We start from the raw sequence: 18,571 nt of genomic DNA on the forward strand, positions 1-18,571 counted from the left end.
GAATGGCTAAAATTAAAAAATGCTGACATTTGGTGTGGATATGGAGAAACTGGATCACGCACACATTGCTGATGAGTATGTATAACAGTACCGCTACGCTGGAAAAGTTTGGTAGTTTCTTAGAAAACTAAATATGCAGTTACCATGTGACCCAGCAATTGTTCTGGGCATTGACTGCAGGGATATGGAGACTTCAGTTCACATCAGATCTGCACATGAATGTTCACAGATGCTTTATTAGCAACAGCCAGAACCTGGCAACAGCCCAGATGTCCTTCGATTAGTGAATGGTTAAACAAACTGCAATACATTCATACCACGGACTACTATTCAGCATTAAAAAAGAATGAACTACTGATACACGCCACAATCGGGCTGAATCGCCACAAAGTATGCTGAGTGAAAAAAGCCAACCTCAACAGGTTATATACTGTATGCTTCCATGTATATACCATTCCTGAAATGACAAAACTACAGAAATGAACAGATTAGAGGTTGCCAGAAATTAGGGAGCAAGTTAGGGGGAGGAGGGAAGCAGGTGTAGCTATTAAGAGGGCATTATAAGGGGTTCTTTGGTGATGGCTCTTAAAAAAAAACAAACATTAACATTCCATTATCCACCAAATGAACACCCTCCCTTCCCAGTCATCTCTACTCTACTGTTCTGTGATCTGCCATTTGTAGACATCTCTTGTAACTGACACCATACACTATTTGCCCTTAAGTATCTTGCTTAGGAAACATTTTCGTCTTGACTGAATCAATGTCAACATCCTGGCCATGATGCACTTCCAGTTGTTTTTTTTTGTTGTTGTTGTTGTTTTTAAAACAGTTACCTAAGCTAAGTCAAGTATGTACAGGATAGGACTTAACACCCTGTAGGTACTATAGTTTTGTAAGATGTGTTACCTTTGGAGGAAACTGGTACAGGGAACAAAGGATCACTCTGTAGTGTATCTTACAACTGCATGTGAATCGACAAGTACCTCAAACTAAAAGGTTTATTACACACACACAGAGCAGCTACAAACACAGTCTTGCTGTTCACTGTGAGTACAATTTCTAAGGACATGGAAAAATGTGAAAAAAAATTAGCATACTAGCCTTATGTAACAGACATTTAAAAGAAATAGTATGAACTGATTCATGAGGTAGAAACATTGTGGCTCTGTATGAATGTTAAGATATGACAAACAGACATGATTTTGAACTAAGTGATGACTTTAGCAAATACACGTTCTCTCTTCCAAATAATTTACAGGGCTATTGGGAAAGCAATGACAGAGATTTTCGGAGTGAGCAAGGATGACACAACTGCTGGCACATCAAAGTTCACAAGTAAGCTGCAAAGCTCAGGAAAAAAACATATGGACTTTGTCCCATGAGGGGGAAAATCAGGGAAGCCTGCAATTACAGACAATGTGTAACACTGACCAAAGGATATCTGAAATCAACAAATGGCTCTGTAAAACTACACTTCCAAGGAAGAAACATAAAAACCTATAAAAAGAGGTAAAGGATCTTTCTGAAATGAAAGAGTAAGGGATCACTGAAAACAAAGGTATCATAAAGACTCCCCACCTTCCCCAAGCACTTACTTTCAGAGGCTTTAATGCACATTAAACCAGAAAAAAAATTTCTGATTGATGATCCTAACTTCAAATAGTTAATGGGTTCTTAGAGTAATGAATATGGACTAAGGTATGTAAGATAACTGGAAGGACATATAATAGTAGTTGCCTCTGAGATGAAAAAGGAACTGAAAGAGGAACAAAGAAGGCCTTAAACTTTTCTTATGTTCTATTCCTTTTGCATTAAAAAGGTGATCTAATGTGACAGAATATTAAGATTTGTTAATTTGAAAACAGAAAAGAAAAAGACCCATGCTTACCATGGGGAAATGTAACAGCAAAAGGCACCATCAATTCACTTTTCACAGGCATCTATTTTAAGAAGCTTCAGCCAGTCCAGCCCACAATTGTAAAAATATATTTGTATTTTTTCATTTATTTTTGATTATTTTCCAGGAATCAATTACATACCAAGCTAAAAACACCTATCCAAGACTGGTGAAGAATTACTTGTGATAAAAATTTAAAGGCATTGGCATATTAAAATACGACTTTAAATCTTGCTGGCTGCAGTAGATTGTTATGTACTCCAGAAAAAACATGTTCTTAATCAACTGGATTCCTGTGGGTATAAACCCACTGTAAATAGGACTTCTAAAGATGCTGTTTTTAGTTAAGGTGTGACCAAATGTATTAGGATGGGTCTTAATCCTATTACTGGAGGCCTTTTAAAGAGAAAGCCATCGGGAGGAGTCAGAAGCTGGAAGTCAAAGGAACCCAAAAGAGAAAGGAAAGGACATCACCATGTGACAGGAAAGCCAAGGAACCCGAGGACTAACAGCTAGCCAGAATGCTACCAACCCAGGTAGGAAATAAGCCTTTTAGGCTCTGAAACCATGAGCCAATAAATTCCTATTGTTTAAGCCAACACATTGTGTGGTACTTGTTATATCTGCCAGGAAAGTAAGACATAACTGGCTTTAAAGAAATATTCCCAATCCCAAGATCAAATATGCCCCCAAATTCTAACATATTAATCAAGTTCTCCTAAATCAAGTTTTAAAAAATATGCTCAAATCCTGATAAAAATTTTTCTACTTCTTGTTTTCTGCACTTTGAGAGAATCTTCCTTTTTTTGAGATTTGAACATAAAAGCAAGGCTAGGCCAGGAACAAAAAAAGAATACAAAGACTAACAGTCTATAGTTTAACAGATAAGAGAGAAAACCAGTGGGATATATTCTAAGAGACAAAGGGGTTTGGCACAAAGTGAACCTGCAGATCTCCTGGCAAAATGATTCTCTCTCCCAAGGCTTCTTTAGATTTAACACATACACAAACCATTAGAGCACAAATACAGATGTCATACCTTTCAGGCCTAATGTCTGTAACTGAAACAGTTTTCCCAGTTCAAAAGGTAGAACTCGTAACAGGTTGTTATTTAAATGGAGTTCCCTGTTGATGTAAAAATTCCAGTAAGTCAGAAGACATTTCAACAGTGAAATTTTTAAGAATATAGGCTACTAAAAATGACAAAATTTTATATTATATTGCCTAGCACAGTGCTTCTCAAACCATATGCAGTTAAAAAACAATACAAAACAAAAACAAGAAACTGCCATAAACCAATAGTTTTTTAAACTACAAGAAAAAAGGGAATTACTAGAAAAATCAAATGAGAAAAAAAAAAAAAAACCCCACAAAATACGAGCCCCAACTTAAAAAAACCTTTAAATGCATGTTTAAGAAAGTGAAAATGATAAAACAGCCCTACATGTGAATTGTTAAGGAGCTTTTTATAGCTACACAATTAAATTTATAATTCACTTTTTTCCCACTTTACCAAAGTATCACTTTAGAAAAAAATAGCAGCTATATTAACTTTATTAATGATCATTTTAATGATTTGTTTTAAACAAATATAAATTTCAAAGGAATCTTCAGCAGGGGGAAAACAAACAAACAAAAAACAGAGACTCAATCCTATAATACCGACAATCTCCTATAAGTTTATTTATCAATTTTTAAGTGTGAAAGAACACTAGTCCTATAATTCTTGGTTCTTGAAGTTTAAATGAACCTTGGTTACCACTGAGCAAAAAGAGGTTGGTGAGGCCATAAAATGAACAAGAAAAACTAGTTCTGAATAATTGGTTCCTTTTTATTTCCAAATATATCACATCGGAAAGGAGGTCCTTTATGTAAACTTGGTTCAGGTGATGAAAAATTATAGTATATCCTCAATAATTCAGCATAGAAAAATGTCAAAAGACTCAACTAGGAGCTATAAACAAGAATAGTAAACAAATATTCATGAAGCTTTTTACTGCGTCTAATTGTAAAAAAGACAGTAAAAAAGCCAGTGGAACAACAGAGAAAAGGTGAGTAAGATACAAGGGGCAAGATTTTCTATTGGGCTTAACATAATAGCTGGATTTGGCTTTATATTCAACTTGACTAATCTCATCTATCTTATAAAACACAGTTAATAAGTAATCAGCAACTACCATTTATTCACCACCAAGATATATCAGGCAGGGTGACAGAAGCCATTTATTCTTTATCTCAAATATCCCTAATCTCAGCCTTGCTGAGTAGGTATACATCACTGAGGAAACAGGCTCGGGGAGATTCAGAAGCTTGCCCAAGATCACACCATAGTCAATGGTAAAGTCAGGGCTCCAGCCTGAACTCTGTGACTCCAAAGCCCGTGCTCTGTCTGTCCTATACACCCAGAGTTCCCTAGATTCAATGAAATGCTTCTAGGCTCTTTCAAGTCCAGGCTTTAATACTAGCCCTGGGATGGCAATAAGTTTTCACCACATAGCAGTGGTTTCCTGGACTGCATATTAAGGATCATATGGTACCCCAAGGTTTAGTGGAGGGTAAGCACCGAAACTGATGAGAAATGTCTGTCACAGGTAGGTGGGTGTGTATGTTTAATTTACTTACCCCCAGTTTGTCCGAAAATTTTGGTTTCAGGATAAAGTACATTACACAAAACATACCAATAAAACAAATTTCAGGCAATGAATCTATTTGACTTACTATTTAGTTGACATCAAAATTTTCCAAAAAACTTGAAAGGATTTAGTTATGTACACTTTTGTTCAAATACCCACTAAACTGCCAAATGCTTTTTCGTAACAAAATTAATGCTATATTTTGTTTTAGGGAGCTTACAGTTATATATTATGTTCTCTGCATACCTGAGTGATACCATGTTTCCGAGTTCTGCCGGTAAACTACGGATTTTATTAGAGGACAGGTCCAGATACACCAGATTATGAAGCTTGGCAATGTCTGAAGGAATGCGGGACAAAGAATTGTCACTCAGATGCAAAGCTGTCAAGTGAGTTAGTGACCACAAAGATGAGCTTAAACTTTTTACTTTTCCTGTAAGAGAAGAAAAAATAGGGGAAGAATTATATAACATTCTCCAACATTTTGTCTCTGGGTTAAATAAGATTTAGATGTTTTGCTAAGCAACTTAAAATAATCTATCATCCAAGAAACTGTGGGAAGGGGTTATCCTTAACTATTCTAAAAAATTCACTGCTTTTTAAGATTTAATTATTATTATTTAATTTAATTATTTCCACATAGCATATTAAAAAAAAATTCAGACAATACTGTCAATGCTTAGATTGCATCTTTATTTTAAGAGAATAAAGGGAAAGAATTTGTCCTTTAAAATGGCCTCAAATATGACATCAGAGAATGAGTACAAAAAACTTTATAGTAACTGTAAATCCTAATTCTGAACATAATTCATTTGATCTTAAGCAAAAAAGTCAAACTCGAGTATTGCACAGGCTGTTTACATCCATTCTTCAGAAAAGGATTTGGCCTAAAATCTATAAGGGAAATAAGATATTCTCAGCTCAGTTGAGTTTTCAGACTGGCATACCCAAGTGATAATTGCAACAAGAATCATGTAATTAAACAAAATGTGCATTGTATAAAGTACAAGTAAAAATACTTGCCCCTCAGAAATATTTAGATATGATGTCATAACTATAATCACATTGGTTAACACAGGTTTCGGTGACTAAGAACAAAATGATACTCTCTTTCCACACAATATTAAATCTGTATTTTGGCCCTGCTTGGCAAGATGGTTAATGGTTTCTACAGTCCCTCTAAGAAAGCTATGCATAATCCTCTGAATGGTCCAGTGCCTAGTTTCAGAAAGAATGAAACAGACAGATGCAATGGGAATATATCAGTCTTCAAGAACCATTTTCTATAGGCAGAAAAATCAATCTTGAAATTTCTATTTCCAATCAAGATGAATTAAAAGGGACTAGATTTACCATTCCGCCTGAAACAACTACAGAACCAAACAAAACAGATGAATCAACAATTTTCAGTGACTGAACACCAAGCAGAGCAGAAGAGTGATACCTGAGGGACAGGAAACAAGCAAGGGGGTGGGGAGTGGGGTCCCACAGTGTCTCAGCTTACTTCCTAGATGGCATCTGCAGGAGGTGGAGCAGGGAGGGGATGTCCCCTGTGTTCATGGGACAGAGCAAAGTGTCCAAGGAAGTCAAGGTGGCCGGAATTCACAAGGCAGGGAGAGCTGAACAGACAGAGGAGTCTGTAGATCTGCAGGCGATGCCTCCGAATTTTCAACTGACTGCTGATCAGCACATGCATTTGAGAAACTTCCTAAGCCAGAGAAAAAAAATCATCCAAAAGGAACAGACGCAACAATCTCCAGATTTACACAGAACCAAACGGCAGAGGGTAAACCTCATAACTCATGAGGTATCGGGCGTCATTAGTGGGACAAAACTAGCCTTAAATCAAAGACTGCTCTGGTCACACCTAACAAAGTTTAAAATCAAGGCTTAAAAAAGAATCAACTTGTTTCCAGCAGCTTAACTGCATCACAGACCAAAGCTCAAGAATAGCTAGTGGAATACAAAAAAAAATACCTATTACCCACAGGTAAAATTCACAAGGTATGGCATCCAATAAAAAATTATAAGGCACTCAAAAGGAAAGAGGAAAATACAATCCATAATAAGGACAAAGAAATTAACCGACCGAGAAGTGATAAAGATGACAAAATTAGTACACAAAGACATTAAAAGTTAATGTAACTGTATTTCATATGGTCAAGAAGCTAGAAGATTGAAACTATGAAGTAGAGACACAGATGACAGCAAAGGCACTTGAACTTCTAAAGTTGAAAATGCAGAAAGGAAGATTAGATGGGACTGAAAGCAGACTAACATTACACAAGGAAACAGTGAAACTGAAGATATAACAATAGAAATTATCCAAAATGAAACACAGAGAGAAAAAGAGACTGAAAAAGAGGAGAGAACATCAGTGAGCTCTGGGACAACTTAAGCAGTCTAATACCCATGTAATTGGAGTCGCAATACAGGAATGGAGTGGGGACAGAAAAAAATAAAATAAAGCCAAGGGACAACTAGATGAAGTTGGATGCTGTGGTAGGTTGAATTATGTATCCCAGAAAAAATACACAGCCTTAATCTCAATGCGTCCCTATGGGTGTGGACACACTGCCAATCCTTTTGGAGATGTTATCCTTAGATAAGGTGTGGCCCAACTCAACAAGGGCAGGCCTTAATCCTATCACTGGAGGCTTAATGAAGAGAAAGCCACATGGAGGAACAGAAGCTGGAAGTCAATGGAATGTGGAACAGAATGGAAAGGACAGGAAAGCCAAGGAACCCAAGGATCGCCAGCCAGCCAGAACGCTACCAACCCCAGGAGGAAACAAGCCTTCTGGTCTCTAAAACTGTGAGCCAATAAATTCCCGCTATTTAAGCCGCCCACTGTAGTGTTTGCCTTAGCAGCCTGGGAAACTACAGTTTTTGGCACCAGAAAGTGGGGTGCACTCTTACAAATACTTAAAAACGTGGAAACGGCTCTGAAATTGGGTCATGGGTAGAGGCTGGAAGAACTGTGAGATACCTGACAGAAAAAGCCTAGATGGCTGTGGAGACTGTTGGTAGAAATATGGACATGAAAGGTATTTCCAATGATGAATGTGTCGCTGGAAACTGGAGGAAAGGGGATTCTTTTTATAAAGTAACAGACAACTTGATGAAATTGTGCCCTAATGCTGGATTGAAAGTGGAACTTATACGTGACGAACCTGCATATTCAGCCAAGATTTCCAAGATAAGTGTGGAAGATGCCACCTGGTCTCTCCTTGCAGCTTATAGCAAAATGCAAAAAGGAAAGGGATAAGTTGAGAATTAAACTCTTATGCAAAAAGGAACCAGAAGCTGATGATTTTTTAAACTCTCAGCTCATCCAGAGAGTGTGCTCTGAGACCAGGGCCAGAAGCAGCTCCATCTCCCTGAACTTTCGGGAAGTGAGTCCCCAGAGGACAGGGCTCCATGTGAGGGTTTAACTGAATGACCATCTGCTAAAGACAGTGTGAGTGAAAAATAATCTGGTAAGACATCTCAGAGGAAGTCAGGATTGGAAAGGCAGTTATCCAGGAAGGATTGTGGAAAGTCCTTTAGTCTGATGGCTTGGAACCTTGAGCTGCAAGCAAAGCTGACAAGGCTTTTGGCAAAAGGGACAAATTAGGGAAAACGGAGGGGAGAACTGCTTTAAGGACAGAACCGTGGCAGCTGAGGTCTGGACTGAAGAGACCTCCCCGGTCAAGAGTGAGCCCACCCACGTGCGTAGAAAGGCGAGGTGGGCCTTGTTCCCTAATGTCTTCCACTCTTGGGAATGGTGGGGCCTGGGCCCTGGTGATCGCAGAGCCTGGCTGCCACCCCAAGTCTCAGAGAGGACCAGGCCTACACCCTGTGTTCTAGGGGAGCACAGCCTCTGTGGAAGCACTTGGGAAGGGTCGGGCTGCTGCTCCAGCAGGCCCAGAGGACCAAGTATGGTCCAGAGATGCTTCTCAGACCTTGAAGTCTAATGGAGTTTGCCCTGCTGGGACCCATGACCCATTTTTTCTTCCAATTTCTACCTTCTGGAATGTGAATGTCTATCCTATGCCTGACCCACCATTGTACACTAGAAGCAGATAACTTTTTTTTTTAGGTTTCAAAGGTCTCTCCAACAGAATTTTGCCCCAGGAAGGACAACACCCAAAACTGACTTTGATGAGACTATGTGTTTAGCATGATTACAGAAATGCCTTAAGGCTTTTGGGATGCTGTGATGGAATGAGTTTATTTTGTGTATGAGCAGACTATGGTAGGCTGAATTATGTACTCAGGAAAAAACACATTCTTCATCTTAACCCATTCCTGTGGGTGTGAACTCACTGTAAATAAGATCTTTTACAGATGTTATTGTGGCCAACAGAATGAGCTGGGGTCTTAATCCTATAACTGGAGGCTTTATAAAGAGAAAGCCACAGAAACAGAAGAAGCTGGAAGTCAAGGAAACCCAGAAGAGAAAGGAGAGGACATCGCCATGTGACAGGGAAGCCAAGGAACCCAAGGACTGCCAACCAGTCAGAATGCTACCAAGCCCAGGAGGAAACAAGCCTTTCTAGCCTCTGAACTATTAACCAATAAACTGACAATCTATCTGTGTGGTATTTGTCTTAGCAGTTTGGGAAACTGAGATAGACACCTATCTCCTGCCATATAGAAAAATGAACTCATATGGATCAAAGACCTAAATGTAAGAGCTCAAACTAAAATGCTCAAAAGAAAACAGCATAAACCTTCAGGACCTTGGATCAGACAAAGTCACATCAATATGACAAAAACATAAGAATAAATAAAAAATTGAAATTCATCAAAATTTACAACTTCTTGTACTTCAAAGAACAACATCAATAAAGTGAAAACACACACACACACACACACACACACACACACACACACACACACACACACCCACCCCCAGAGAATAGAGAAAATGTTTGCAAAGCATACATCTGATGAGGGGCTTTTTAGCTAACATATATAAAGAATTCTTTTAACTTAATAAAAATGCAAAATGATCTGATAGGTGTTTCTCCAAAGAAGATATACAAATGGCTAATAAGTATGTCAAAAGATGCTCAGTATCATTAGCCATCAGGGAAATGCAGATCAAAACAATGAGATACCACTTTGCTCACATCTACTAGGACTGCCATAATAAAAAAAAACAGGTAAAATAAATGTTAGCAACAATGTGGAGAAATTGCAATTCCTTGTAGCAATATACTGTTGGTGGGAATGTGAAATGCAGCAGCTGGTTTGAAAAACAATGTGGCAGTTCTTCAAAATGTTAAACATAGAGTTCCATTTGACCAAGCAGTTCCATTTCTAGATACAACCAAAGAGGAGTGAACACATGCCCACAGAAAAACTTACACATGAATGTTCAGTCGCATTCTGCATAATAGCCAGAAAGTGGAAACAACTGAAATGTCCCTCAGCAGCAGAATGCATAAACTAAATGTGGCATAACCAGGCAGTGGAATACTATTCAGCCATAAAAAAAGAATGAAGTACTGATACATGGTACTATTCAGCCATAAAAAAGGAATGAAGTACTGATACATGGTATAACATGAATTAACCTTGAAAACACTGTAGTAAATGGAAGGAGCCACATACAAAAGGCCACATATTGCATGATTCCATTTGTATGAACTGTCCAGAACAGACAGTCTCTAGAGAAAGAATGGAGATTAGTGGTTGTCTAGGTCTGGGGGAAGATGGGTGAGGGGGGCCTGTGGTTGCTAAAGGATACAGGATTTTGTTTTTGTTTTTTAATGCAATTTTATTGGGATATATTCACATACTGGATACTCATCCAAAGGGCAGAATCACCGGTTCAGAGTATCATCATATAGTTGTGTATTTATCACCAAAATCAATTTTTGAACATATTCAATACTCCAAAAAAGAAAAAGTAGTAAGAATAAAAATTAAAAAAAAGAACACCCAAAACATCCCATACACCTTACCCGCCACCGCTCCCACCCCCCACCATTATTTATTTTGTTTTCTTACTCATCTGTCCATACACTGGATAAAGGATTGTCAGTCACACGGTTTTTGCAATAACAGTCACACCTTAAAAGCTATATAGTTATACAATCATCTTCAAGAATCAAGGCTACTGGATTAGAGTTCAACAGTTTTCAGGTATTTCCATTTAGCTATTCTAATACACTAAAAGCTACAAAGGGATAGTTGTATAATGTATAATGTCCAAAATGGCCTTTATTTCTCTTCCCCCCTTTTGGTCAAGAAGGCATTCTTGATTCCATGATGTCAGGGCCAGCATCATCCTGGGAGTCATGTCCCACATTGCTAGGGAGATTTACGCTCCTGGGAGTCATGTCCCATGTAGGGGGAAGGGCAGTGAGTTCACCTGCAGGGTTGGCTTATACAAAGAGGCCACATCTGAGCAACAAAAGAGGTTCTCTGGGGGTGACTCTCAGGCACAATTATAAATAGGCTTAGCCTCTCCTTTGTAGTAACAAACTTTATAAGGGCAAGCCCCCAAATTGAGGGCTTGCTCTATTAAATTTGTAATCCCCAATGCTTGCAAGAATACCAGGAACTCCCCAGGTGGGGAAGTTTAATATTTCCACATTTTTCCTCAGTCCTCAAGGGAACTTTGCAAATAATTTTATTGTCTGTTCAAATTACTCTGGGATGAACAGGATTTCTTTTTTGAGGCAATGAAATGTTCTAAAATTGATTGTGGTGATGGTTGCATAATGCTGTGACTATACTAAAAACCGCTCAATGTACACTTCATTTAAATGGGTAACCTGTTAACATGTGAAATACATCTGAAAGAAAGGTGTTACCAAAAACAAACAAAAAAACCCACATATAAAGCAGAACATTTTCCAAATTTGACAAAAATTTTAAACTCACAGACCCAAAAAGCTCAATGAATCTTAGAAACATGTAACAAAAAGAAAATTACATTAAAGCAAATCAAACGGCTTAAAACAAATGCTAAAGAAATATTAAAAGCAGCCAGAAGCGGGGGAAAAACATTACAGGGGATTAAAGATAAAATGTCAGCAGACTTGAAGATGGTGGTATAGAGAGGTCTGGAATTTAGTTAGTCCTCTAGAGCAACTAGTAAATAGCCAGAAACAACTAGTAAACAGCCTGGAACAACTGCTGGGGGACAATCATGGCTGTCTACAAATCGAACACCAACCCTGATAGAGGGGAATGGCTGAGATGGCAGCATAAATTCTCTAAGTAAAAACTGTAGACCTGTACTGGGACCCCCCAATGGCAGGCTGAGCTGCAAAACCTCACTGTGGGTGAAAGCAGCAGTCCCTATTGGGAGAAAGTGAATACAGCTCAACCTAACTCCAACAGGGGTTTTAATTAACAAATGTGGATTGCTGAATACAAGCTACAAACACAGACAAACCCCTAACAAGCAGCAAGGTACCCAGAGGAAGCTCCTGGTGGAGAGGAGGTGGGGATGACAGAAAAAAAAAACACAGAGGCTTTTGGAGATGACTGTACTTGGAATACTCCAAAAGCATGTGCCCCAAGAAAAGGAGCAAAGAAGACCTGGGCACTATCTGGGCGACAGGCGAAACTGGGGGTCTGGAGACTGGCTCTGAAAAGGGCTTTCTTTCCTCTCTTTTTTCTCTCTAAATCTAGGTGGCTCAGTGGAGAAAGCCTCAGGCATTTTCAGTTCACAGCACTCTGACCAAGGCAGAGGTGAAGATAACAGAGTCAGAGAGACAAAGGAATAACTCAAATGTAGAGGATAATACCCTAGGGTGGTGTATCTTCCCTACGAGGAAGGAGGTGGGACCCAGCTCTAGTGCCTGCCTCCCTTCAGAACTCAGACCCCAGGGCCTGGGGGAAAAGAATCAAAACAGAAACAACCTAAGCTGAGAACTAAAGGGACCACACCTCTTTGCACCAGTGGGGAGCAATAGGCTGACAAGCACCACCTGCTGAGCAGGTTAGGAAAAGCACAGTGGTGAGAGGTGTCACAGGGTGTGTCAATCTTCTAAGACACACCGTTGGGGAACCAAGAGACTGAATATAACCCCCTTGAGACCTGAGCCTGTTCTGGTCTGGGAAAATATGACTGGGGTAATCAAGGAAACTAGATGCCTAGACAACAGAAAACTACCAAATACAATAGGAAAAATGAAGATATGGCTCAGTCAAAGGAACAAACTTACACTTCAACTGAGATACAGGAATTGAAACAAGTAGTTATTAATCAAACAAATCTCCTAAAACATTCCAAAAATCAAAACAACAAGTTGAGGGAAGATACAGCAAAAGAGATGAAGGATTTAAAGAAAACATTGGGAGAACATAAGGAAGAACTCAAAAGCTTGAAAAAACAACTGGCAGAATCTATGGAAATGATAGGCACACCACAAGAGATGAAAAACCCAATGGAGACATACAACAGCATACCTCAAGAGGCAAAAGGAAACATTCAAGAATTGGAGAACAAGACACCTGAAATCCTACACACAAAAGAACAGATAAGGAAAACAATGGAAAAATATGAGCAACGTCTCTGGGAATTGAATGACAACATGAAACGCAAGGATGTACATGTCATAGGTGTCCCAGAAGGAGAAGAGAAGGGAAAAGGGGCAGAAGCAATAATGGAGGAAATAATCAATGAAAATTTCCCATCTCTTATGAAAGACATAAAATTACAGATCCAAAAAGCACAGCGTACCCCAAACAGAACAGATCTGAATAGGCCTACACCAAGACACTCAATAATCAGATTATCAAACATCAAAGATAAAGAGAGAATCCTGAAAGCAGCAAGAGAAAAGTGATCCATCACATACAAAGGAAGCTTGATAAGACTATGTGCGGATTTCTCAGTAGAAACCATGGAGGCAAGAAGGAAGTGGTGTGATATATTTAAGATACTGAAAGAGAAAAACCACCAAACAAGAATTTTATATCCAGCAAAACTGTCCTTCAAATATGAGGGAGAGCTTAAAATATTCTCTGACAAACAGAGAAAGAAAGAGTTTTGTCAACAAGATACCTGCTCTACAGGAAATACTGAAGGGAGCACTACAGACAGGAAAAGAGAGGAGTGAGAGGTTTTGAACACAATTTTAGATGATGATAGCACAACAATGTGGGTACACTGAACAAAGATGACTGTGAGTATGGTGTTGGGGAAAAAATACAATCAATGCAAACTAGAGTCTATAGTTAACAGAAACACTGTATTATGCTTCCTTTAATGTAACAAAGGCAATATACCAAAGCTGAGTGCCTATAAGAGGGGGACATAAGGGAGGGGTATGGGACTCTTGGCATTGGTGATGCTGTCTGACACTTTTATTGTAGTTTAATTTAATTCTATCTTACCTTTTGTTGCTTTTTAGCTGTCATTTTTTTTTCTTTTTTTCTTTTGTCTCTCTACTTTCTTTGACTCTTCCTCCTTCTTTGTGGAAGAAATGGAGATGTCCTTATATAGATAGTGGTGACTGCATAAATATGTGATTATACAGGGAAACATTGATTGTTTACTTAGGACAGAATGTATGGTGTGTGAACGGAACCATCTTAAAAAAAAAAAAACAAGTTGATGAAGAAACCTTGAGGACATTATATTGAGAGAAATAAGTCAAGACACAAAAGGACAAATACTGTATGATTTCACTGATAGGAACTAATTATATGTAAATCATAGACATGAAATATAGGCTACCAGGATATAGAATTAGTCTGAATGGGGAAGCAGTTGCTTAATATGACCAGAACATTTAATTAGGTTGATCTTAAGTGTTTGGAAATGGACAGAGGTGACAGTAGCAAGTTATTGTGAAAATAACTAACACTGCTGAAAGGTGTGTGAATGTGATGGAAAGGGGAAGCTTAGGGTCATGTATGTCACCAGAAGGAAAGTTGGAGGTTAAAATACGGGAACATACAAAACAGCGAATCTTGTGGTGGACACTATACAAATATTAGAAATCTCTTTCATGAACTAGAACAAAACATGACACTATAACTAGAAGTTAATAATACAGGGGTATATAGGGAAAAATATACCTATTGCAAACTATGTACCACAGTTAGTAGTAATTTTAACATTCTTTCATCAACAGTAACAAATGTACTATATGAGTCAAGAATGGGGGGGGTTAGGGATATGGGAGGATTTGAGTTTTCTTTTTTGTTTTTATTTCTCTTCTGGAGTAATGAAAATGTTCTAAATACTGAAAAAAAAATTAATTGTGGTGATGGATGCACAGCTGTAGGACGGTACCGTGGGCAACTGATTGTGCACTTTGCATCTTTGGATGATTGTACGGTATGTGAACAATCTCAATAAAATTGAATTTAAAAATATCAAATGGGAAATTTAAAAATCACCTGTCAACCTCACAACCCAGAAAAAAATTTTTCAAACATGAAGACAAGTTAATGACCTTTTTGATATATAAAAGCTGGAAGAATTCACTGCCAGCAGACCTGTACTACAGGAAATTAGTTAAACAAAGTTCTTTAGGCAGAAGAAAAATAATACCCAGTGGCAATCTGCATCAACACAAAGGAAAGAAGAGCTCCAGAAATGGTGAATAGGCAGGTAAATATGGGAACTTCCTGTATAGAAGTATCTTATTTGACTGTTCAAAGCAAATATAAAATATTGTGGGGTTTATGACATGAAGTGAAATGTATGAAGGCAAAATATAAAGGATGGAAGAGGGAAATAAAGGTGTACTGTTGTACGATTTTTATACTGTAAGTGAAGGGGTATATTATTTGGATACAGACTGATAAGTTAAACATATATACCATTAAAGCTTAATTCAACTAATGAAACAGTTACAGAAAAAAGTCAACAAAGGAGATAAAATAGAATGCTAAAAAATACTCAATCCAAAGCAAGGTAGAAAAAAGAAAAAAATGGAACTAAAAGCAAATGGGACAAACGGGAAACAAAAAGCAAGACAGTAGATTTAAATTCAACCATAGCAATAATCATGTTAAATATGAACCCTGAACACCCCAAGGAAAATGCAGAGATTGTCAGTGTGGATAAACAAGAACCAATTGTATGTTGTCCATGCACTTCAAATATAAAGATAAATAAGCTAAAAGTACGTGCTAACAGTAAGCAAAAGAAAATTGGTGTGGTTATAATAATATCAGACAAAGTATTTTTCGCAGCAAAGATTGCCAAGGATAAAGAAGGTCATTTCATAAAGATAAGATTCAGGTAATTCATCAAGAGGAATAACAAATCTTAAATGTTTACATAACTAATACCAAAACATCAAAATACCTGAATGAAAGTGACAGAACAGCAAGGAGAAACAGATAAACCCACAATCATAGTCAACACTTTCAAAATCCCTTCTCTCAAGTAATATAACAAGGAGAAAGAAAATCAGAAAGGTTATAGAAGACTCAAATAACGTATCAATACACCTGAGCTGACATTTCTATATGTCATTTATATATAATACTCCACCCAAGAGCGGAATACATTTTCTGTTCAAGTATATAAAAAACACTCAGCAAGACAAGCCATATATGAAGAGCCATAAAACAAAGTCTCAATAAATGTAAAGGGATTCAAGTAATAAAAAGTGCATTTTCAAACCAAGGTGTATTGGGATTAAATCAGAAATCACAGATATCTGGAAAATCCCCCCAATACGTGGAAACTAAATAACTCACCTCTTCATAACCTCTAAGTCAAAGAAGCAATCTAAACGGAGATTAGAAAACATATTGAACTGAAAGAAAATGAAAACATATACCAAAAATTGTAGGATGCAGGTACAACAGTACTTAGAAGGACATTCGTAATACTAAATACCTATGCTAGAAAATATATAAGGTCTCAAATCAATGATCTCACCTTCTACCTTGACATGCCAGAAAAGAAATTAAACCCAAAGGAAGCAGAAGAAAAGAGATAAACCTAAGAGCAGAGATCAATGAAATAGAAAAAAGAAAAACAGATTAAATCAAGGAACCAAAAGCTAGTTCTTTGAGAAGCAGAGTAAAATGATAAACCTACCCTGATTTATTAGGAGAAAAAGAGAAAAGACACAAACTATCAATATCTGGGAAACAGTCGAAATCACAACACAGTCTAAAGATATTAAAAAAGATAAAGGTCAAAAAAACCTGTTCGTGTATGTTTGTAGTGGCTTTATTTCTTTATTTATTTACTTCAAATGCAATTTTATTGAGATATATTTACATAACATACAATCCTTCAAAGCATGCAATCAGTTGTTCATAATTGGGCACTGATCACCACAATCGATCTTTGAACCTTTTTATTACTCCATAAAATAAAATTAGAATAAAAAAAGAACATCCCAAACATTCCATTCCCCTCTTCCCCCTTTTCATTTACTTTTTTTCCCAGTCATTCATTGTTTTTTTAACTTAATCAAAAAAATTGAAGAAACACAATAAAAAACATTTCAAAGAAAACCAAAACAAAGAAATAAGAAAAAACAAATAACCTAAAATAACTACATTGCTTTCAACATGTTCCTACCCTACCCCAAGAAATAAACAGACTATAACCCAACAAAGGAATAAGAAAAATAATCTAAAATAACAACATTTCTGTGAATTTGTTCCTCCCATACCCCCCAGAATTGAACAAACCATTTGTTCCTAAGCATTCCCAGAACTTTACCCTCCAATAACTTACCTGTTTTTGTTAGATTATCGGTCCCTGTTCTAGTTTGCTAATGCTGCAGAATGCAAAACACCAGAGATGGACAGGCTTTTATTAAACGGGGGTTTATTTCGCTACACAGTCTTAAGGCCACAAAGCGTCCAAGGTAACACCTCAGCAATCGGGTACCTTCACCGGAGGATGGCCAATGGCATCCGGAAAACCTCTGTTAGCTGGGAAGGCAGCTGGTGTCTGCTCCAAAGCTCCAGCCTCAAAACGGCTTTCTCCCAGGACATTCCTCTCTAGCAAGCTTGCTCCTCTTCAAAACATCACTCCCAGCTGCACTCAGTTTCCTCTCTTTGAGTCAGCTCATTTATATGGCTCCACTGATCAAGGCCCACCCTGAATGGGCGGGGCCACGCCTCCATGGGAACATCTCATCAGAATCATTACCCACAGCTGGGTGGGGCACATTCCAAGCAAATCCAACCATCACCAAAACGTATGCCCCACAAAACTACAAAGACAATAGCATTTGGGGGACACAATACATTCAAACTGGCACAGTCCCCCTTCACTATTTGCTGTCTATTGCTAGGTCCCCTACATCCTACAATGTAAACCAGTTATTTTACATTTTTTACAGTGTTCACATTAGTGGTAAGATACATATTTCTCTTTTTGTGCCTGGTTTGTTCCGCTCAGCAGTACGTCCTCAAGGTTCATATGTTTCAAGACATTGTTACTTCTTACTGCCGCACAGCATTCCATTGTGTGTATGTACCACATTTTGTTTATTCACGCATCTGTAGAAAGACATTTGGGTTGTTTCCATTTCTTGGCAATTAAGAATATTGTGGCCATGAACATGGGCGTGCAGAAATCTGTTTGTGTCACTGCTTTCAGATCTTCCAGGTACATGCTGAGACGTGCAACTGCTGAATCGAAGGGTAACTCTGTATCTAGTTTTCTAAAGAACCGCCAGACTGTCTTCCAGAGTGGCTGTACCATTATACAGTCCCACCAGCAATGAATAAGAGTTCCAATTGCTCCACATCCTTTCCAGCACTTCTAGTTTCCTGTTTGTTTAATGGCAGCTAATATAATTGGTGTGAGATGATATCTCATTGTGGTCTTAATTTACATCTCCCTAACAGCTATGAAGCTGAACATTTTTTCATGTGTTTTTGGGCCATTTGTATTTCCTCTTCATATCTTTTGCCCATTTTATAATTGGGCTGTCTGTACTACTGTCGTTGAGTTGTAGGATTTCTTTACATATGCAAAATATCTGTTGTTTAGAAGGGTTGGGAAGTTTTCTCCAACAATTTCTTTGAATACTCTTCCTAGACCTTTACCCTTCTCTTCCCCTTCTGGAACACCAATGATTCTTATATGCGTGCG

The 18,571-nt window shown here is 38.0% G+C and overlaps 1 protein-coding gene across 2 annotated transcripts in view; it reads right to left on the bottom strand.

Moving 5' to 3' along the window:
• CNOT6 (CCR4-NOT transcription complex subunit 6) overlaps positions 1–18,571 on the bottom strand; it is a 100,521-nt gene that overhangs the window by 26,524 nt on the left and 55,426 nt on the right. The window contains exons 1-3 of one of the 2 annotated variants that reach the window (XM_037817645.1): positions 6,038–6,220; positions 4,780–4,966; positions 2,940–3,025 (exon numbers count right to left, since the gene is read on the bottom strand). In XM_037817645.1, the coding sequence (XP_037673573.1) occupies positions 2,940–3,025; positions 4,780–4,793 (100 nt within the window). In that variant the 5' untranslated portion in view covers positions 4,794–4,966; positions 6,038–6,220. Of the gene's footprint in view, positions 1–2,939; positions 3,026–4,779; positions 4,967–6,037; positions 6,221–18,571 lie in introns of those variants that run through there. The other variant, XM_037817644.1, reaches the window with a different exon arrangement.

Source organism: Choloepus didactylus, chromosome 24 (assembly GCF_015220235.1).
Source record: "Choloepus didactylus isolate mChoDid1 chromosome 24, mChoDid1.pri, whole genome shotgun sequence".
Taxonomy (NCBI): Eukaryota; Metazoa; Chordata; class Mammalia; order Pilosa; family Megalonychidae; genus Choloepus; species Choloepus didactylus.